Source organism: Archocentrus centrarchus (genome assembly GCF_007364275.1).
Source record: "Archocentrus centrarchus isolate MPI-CPG fArcCen1 chromosome 18 unlocalized genomic scaffold, fArcCen1 scaffold_23_ctg1, whole genome shotgun sequence".
NCBI classification, from domain to species: Eukaryota; Metazoa; Chordata; class Actinopteri; order Cichliformes; family Cichlidae; genus Archocentrus; species Archocentrus centrarchus.
Genome location: NW_022060145.1, coordinates 2,529,186 through 2,535,334, shown reverse-complemented (window position 1 = coordinate 2,535,334; position 6,149 = coordinate 2,529,186). Strand labels below are relative to the sequence as shown.

The 6,149-nt window shown below is 39.2% G+C and overlaps 1 protein-coding gene across 1 annotated transcript; it reads left to right on the top strand.

The window, feature by feature from the left end:
* The first annotated feature begins 1,159 nt into the window (after positions 1–1,159).
* On the top strand, positions 1,160–5,752 carry haus4 (HAUS augmin-like complex, subunit 4). Its single transcript, XM_030722750.1, has 9 exons — positions 1,160–1,340; positions 1,568–1,707; positions 2,530–2,661; positions 2,916–3,056; positions 3,251–3,347; positions 3,451–3,596; positions 3,922–4,052; positions 4,302–4,370; positions 4,470–5,752. The coding sequence occupies exons 1-9, from the start codon at positions 1,274–1,276 to the stop codon at positions 4,651–4,653; spliced, it is 1,107 nt and encodes a 368-aa protein (XP_030578610.1). The 5' UTR covers positions 1,160–1,273; the 3' UTR covers positions 4,654–5,752.
* Positions 5,753–6,149: the final 397 nt, after the last annotated feature.

Here is a 6,149-nt window from a genome sequence, read left to right as displayed (position 1 = left end):
TCTGAACACAGATGGTGGTGTGCAGAATGTGAAGCCCCTAGAAGAAAATTTAGGATTTGTCATATTTATATAATTAATTTTAATTGACCCAAAAGCCCATCGAATGGCAAAACATTAAATAATCTCTACAATAACTGCATTATTGGGTCTAATTTCAGCTTGAGATGAGGAGAGTGACAGCCAGCATGAAAACAAAAGCGCACCTTCTCTATCCAGTAAACGACTTCTGTTGTGAAAGCTCTCCACATAACATGCTGTATATAGTTTGAATTTGACCCTATACACATTCTTTAAATCATTTATCTCTTTTACTCCACTACTACATCCATAAGAGTCAAATCACATTTTGATTATTTATGAATTTTATTGTTTTGTTTTTTTAAGACATGCCCAGTAAAACAGCAGTGCATACCTTACCCCCTGTTATGTGATTATGGAAGTTGCCGAGCATGTATGGGCACTCACATACTTCCAGTCCCTTCAAAACAGCATGAGACACTTGTTTGTGTGATGTGGGTTTCGCTCTGTTAGGTGAATAATTACTAACTGTAAGATCACAGGGGAAGAAGTCCCAAAGGCCAGACAAAGGAGACAAGAGTAAAGTTGAAACATCAGAACCTGTTAGGCAGGCAGTGAGGCAAGCAAACCAGGTGAGGAGCAAGCAAAAAGGGAACAGTAAAAATTGGTTTAAAAAATAATTTAACAAGGATATAACTACAAAGGTGAAACATTTAGAAGTACAAGAGGAAAACTAAAAATTCAAAGAATACCATACAACAAAGAAGACAAGAAAAATAAAAAATAAAAATGAGAAGCAACTTTATCCGGTTACATTGTTTGAAATTAAGACTAATTAATGCAGCACAATATGGTGTCTATTTTCCAGTTATTGTTACTATAATTACTAAGGTTTAACAATCATAAACGGTGGAATTTTTGAACTTATTTCGTAAGCTCAGTTTTATCTTTGACCCACAACTCTTAAATCGCTTAACGTCACACTTTTAATCAACACCAATTTTTTTCTTCAAAATCTCGATAATTTCTGCTTTTGAGCCTCACGTTCACGTGAAGAACACTACTGTCTCGCAGGGAAGGCTTATATGACCATGTGGTCCAGCCAGCCAATAGGAAGGCTTCCCGCAGACGCGCGCAACTTGATTCAGGAAGTACACGTTTAATTTTCAGCTCGTATTCATGTTTGAAAAAGATTACTGAAAAATTCACAAACGGGCGGTCTCTTCGGGTACCGAAGACCTTAATTCAGCGGAAAATGTCCGGTAGTGCCGAGACAACAAACATATCATCACTTGGGAAAGGCGACAGTTTGCATCAGCAGGGTAAGAGAACAAACGGAGCGCATATATGCTCCCAACACCGTGCTGTAATAATAAAGAAAGCAGATATGAGGAATTAACGTAGTGCAGGCGTATTTTCTATTAATGTAAAGAATTAATAAATACAAGCTTTATTGTTAAATACGAAAGTAGACTAACTTTAGTCACAATTAAGGTTTGCGTTTCTTGTTAAATTGGCTGACGCCGCTGGTGCCACTCTTTCTTCACAGTCCTCGCCTCCTTCCCACTGTGTCACATGACAGAGGAAGAGCTGATCCAGAACCCGCAGTTCTGTAAACTCCTGGCCACTCTGGCACAACATGTGGATCAAACTGGACTCACCACCCCGCTGAAAACAGAGTTGGACAAGGTATTGTGCGCCTTTTTTTTTTTTTAAATCAACCCAGAAACTCTTCAGTGTAGAGTTTAAAACAATTAAAGTTGGTTCTGGAACTCTTCATTCAATTTGTCACCTCTCTGTATGTGTTTAAGATTTTAGGCTCGTTATTATTATTCAGTAAATAGTCTGACTTACCGACCTCTACTGGCGACCACTGAGAATTGCAACAGCATGGATCAACCCTCTCTCTGAACAGGGAGCCTGTGCCACAAATCAGGCTTAGTGAAAACTCTGAGTTTGTTAAACCTGAGATGAAATAAACTGTTTATTTATTTATTTAGAATGCTAGCTTGAATTCTGGGTCAGTTACCAGAGTAATAGACTAACCTGCTACGCTGGCAAGTTTTCTTCAACATAGTTTCTCTGTCCTTCCTGCTAAGCCTGAAAGAGCTGTGTGGATATCCCAGACAAACATAAACATAAAACATAAAAAAACCTGTTTAAAGATTCCTTAGCCAAACTTTAAGCACTTAACATCTCGTGAGGAAGCTGAAAGCACTACATAGACTAAAAAAAACTGGACTTAATATATTTTACAGTGAGTTTTATGAATACAGGCTGCAGATAACTTGAATCTCTTTGTGACAGGATTTAATTTTGAAATACTTACGGTATGTGCATTGAACAAGTCGTTGAATGCCACAGTCAGCTGTTCTGGAATTGGGTTTCCTGGCTCATAGTTTAGGGTTAGACTCTGAGTTTGTTAAACCTGCTTTCTGGAACAGGGCCGGGATCTGACCCACTTTGTAAGGTACTGTATGAATGCTTACATGTGTGACTGGTTTTTGCCAGGCTGAACAGAAGTTGCAGAGTCAGAAACGACAATGGCTGCGCTCCGAGAGCCTCTACAGAGGGCTGCAGGAGATGATCCAGAACCACCGTGTCAGGAAGCACCATGCCACTATACCCCCTGACCAGAACATGGTACATTTCACTTATTTGCATAGTAAAAAAGTGCACAGCTATATGGACAGCATTTGTATTTTGGTCAGTGACACAGCTCTAACCGGCATTCTTTTGACTTTCTTTAGCAAATTTTCACTTCACTATACAGCTACTTTATTGAATGATTGTATGGTTAAGTGCCATTTTTAATCGATTGTGAGACCCTTAAAGATGACGATCTTTTAAAAAAAGCACATATATCAAGAAAATCACATCTGTTTGTTTCGGTGTAGTTCTACGAGACGATGGAGAAGTGTCTGCTGGTGGCTCAGTGTGTCAGACAGCTGGATCCCAGTAACACAACAAACCAGGACCAGCCCTCAGTCCTGGGCCTGACCCCCCAACTCGTGATGGAGCTCATGCCTTCAGAGAAGGTGACTCAGAGAATCCATGCGTGTTAAAGTCTGTTTGATGTGTTGTATCTGTGTAGCTTAAATGGATAAAAGATGCACGCCAGACATATTTGGGAAATTTATTTGTAATTTCTCATATAGGGCAGCTTTTATTTTGATTATGAATTTGAACCACACCTGTTTCCCTCATGCCCACGCTAAATCTTCTTTACCAGAATATGCAAAGAATGAAACAGAGTCTACCAAGACAGCTGGAGAAACATCTCAAAGAAAAGAGTTTGAGCCTTCTCTCTTACTATCAGCCTGAATGGGGTACAGTAGCATAGCTAAAAGCACTTTCAGTATATCACTTCATGCCACTTCTATTTTGTTTACACTGAGACGATGGTCAAGGTGTTGTTTTGTGTTCTTCTAGAGAATGAGAGTGAGGGTCTGAAGGTGAGCAAGTTGTCTCATCTGTCAGCACAGCTGGACAAGGAGAAGAAAAGAGCAGAAAGTCTGAAGGAGACCTGCAGGGGAAACACGGTTCTTCTGCAGAGACAGACTGAGCTCTACCTCACTGTAAGTACTGCTTGGAATGTTTTTAGTGGGGATGCACTGAGTTGATATCGATCCAGACTCACAAAATTACAGCAGGCCAATTTATTCCAACCAGTTCTATGTTCTATGTTTTTGTTACATTTTATTTCTCACGTTAAATTTTACTGCAGAGTTAAGAAAGCAAAGTTTAAGTCGAGTCTGACGTTTTACGCATACAAGAATCAACAATCACTCATGGAAAAATAAGGATATGTTTTGGGGAAATGTACTCACTGCGTTGTGCTGCATTAAAAAAGTGCAAATGTGTGCTGCTTGCTTAGTCACTGTTTGCTTTTTTCGTGAGCAGGAGCTGACAAAGTGCATTCAGCTTCTCCAGTCTTTCATCTTGGACCACAGGCTGAAGATCCAGACAGATTTGGACAGAAAGAAATTGGATTACTTTGAAGGCAAATGTGAATTAGTCTTACAGAAGATAAAGTAAGCAGTTTTCAGTGCTTCAAGACATCAGACTCGGTTAATAATAAAAAAAAAAAAGGCCATTGCTTCACTTTAGACCACTCTTAAATCAGATAGGTGTGTTGCATTTCATAGTAGGAATGTTTGAAGTCAGTGCTGATAGTATATTCTTCCAGTAGTGGCTCATGGTCAAAAATAAGGTGCATAAACTGTAAACACATTCCTGTTTTTCAGGAGTTTTTTTTTTTCCTTCTTCTTTTTCTTTTAAAGGGCAGAAATGGTGGAAATTCAGCTGGATACATACACACCTGACTCAATATCTGCTCATAAAAAAATAAGGCAAGACTCAATTTTTTGCTGTTCTTCTGTTGAAGCTACACTCTGGCTGATCCCTTTGTCCAGGCCTAACAAGCCTACTTCATTATGTCTCATTTTCAGGGAGAAGCTGGAGTCTGAGCTGAAGGCGTGTAAAGCGGAGAAGCAGTCTGTGGAGCTGAAGCTGGCCTCCTTTGAGATCTTGGGCAAAGAGTTTGAGGAGCTGGCTGAGGAGTACTGCAGATTACGGCAGGAGATAGAGATGAAAAACTGGGCGCTGAAGGAATTCACTCAGTACAGTGATTAAGTAAAAGCCGTATCTGATGCTGAGACAAGCCAGCGTTTCCCTCATCATGTTGTGGAATTCCATAGAATGACATGCTGGCTTTTGATTGTTTGACACAAACTGTGGGTATTTGGCCTGCAGTAGCTTTGTAGTATGTGCAGTAATAGAGATAACTGAGGGCTCCCATCAGGGCTCCTGAAAGTTTTACTGAAATGGTTCAGCTTTTTAGGGCAACTCCACATTTCTATCCTTGGACTACACAAGCTATCTGTGATTTTAAAGTTCAGTATGGGAAAAGTTTGAGGCTTCATACTTACCAAAGCTGAAAATTCCTTCAACACCATCCATGAACTGAATCCATGGAATTCTGCATCTGGATTACTTCAGATTTTCCTGAGAACACCACGATGAATATGTAAAATCACAAGTTTTGTCCTACCCTGCAATGGCAAAGAATGCTTCCAAAACTTCCTGGATCCTCATCTAAATCCAGTTGTTTGAGCAATCAAAAGGTTAATGTGTTCACTTGAAGGTTTCTTTTGTATTAATTTGAAGAAGATGCAGTTTTACAGTGAAATGATAAAAATCCAGCATGTGACCTTGACATTTTTTTGATTGCTTTCTAGATTTTACATTATTGTTACATGTGAGAATCCATACATTTATGTGGACACTGAAAAGTACGTCTGCCTTAAAATGTTGTAGATGACGGAGGCACCGGTGAAGCATCTGTTCACTGATTTGGTCCAACTGGAAATAAAAGCCCTCATTTAACAGGTTACCTCACTTTATGTAATGTAATATAAACCTTTGGATCAAATAAATTTAAAATATGAGTAATGTCTAGTGTGCTTAACCTTAATAGCAGCCTGTGTTCATATAATATGCTTCTTTGAGCTGACTGCTACTCTCAGTGCAGGTCCTGACAAGTTCACACAGGGTCCAAACCTAACAATGTTAACACTTATCCTGACTAATCTGGTTTATGGATTCGTGTTGGTGATGCTACTAGTATGTTTTTCTCTTATAAAAACATAAATAATCCTTAAAGAGAATTAATGGAAGCAGTCATCTTATCTGTTGTTTCCTGTGGCAGTTTAAATCTTCTTATTCTGTCCTCTGCATTTGGTATTTTTGAAAAACAATTTATCAGTGTGAAATAAAAACATTGTCAGCACAAGACTGAGGTGCATGCATGTTTTTTTTAAGAAATGCTGCAGTGTTGACATGAGTGTGAGTCCGCTGGTTTCACAAAGAGTGTTGAACCTCTTAATTTGTGCCCCTGACAAGTTTATTCTAATGAAAAGAAAAGGGAGTCTACATTTAACAGTGAAACTAATAAAAGCTCAACCGAAACAAGTATGCCCAACCCCACTATTAAACTACAACTACAAACAAGCAAAATACAAACTATTTACTGCTGCAGGCTGCAGGCAGCGTTTTGTTTGCTGCAGTTTATAACGTGGTCCACAAGATGGCAGTATACTGTTACCTTTGATAGACAGCTATCACTCCGC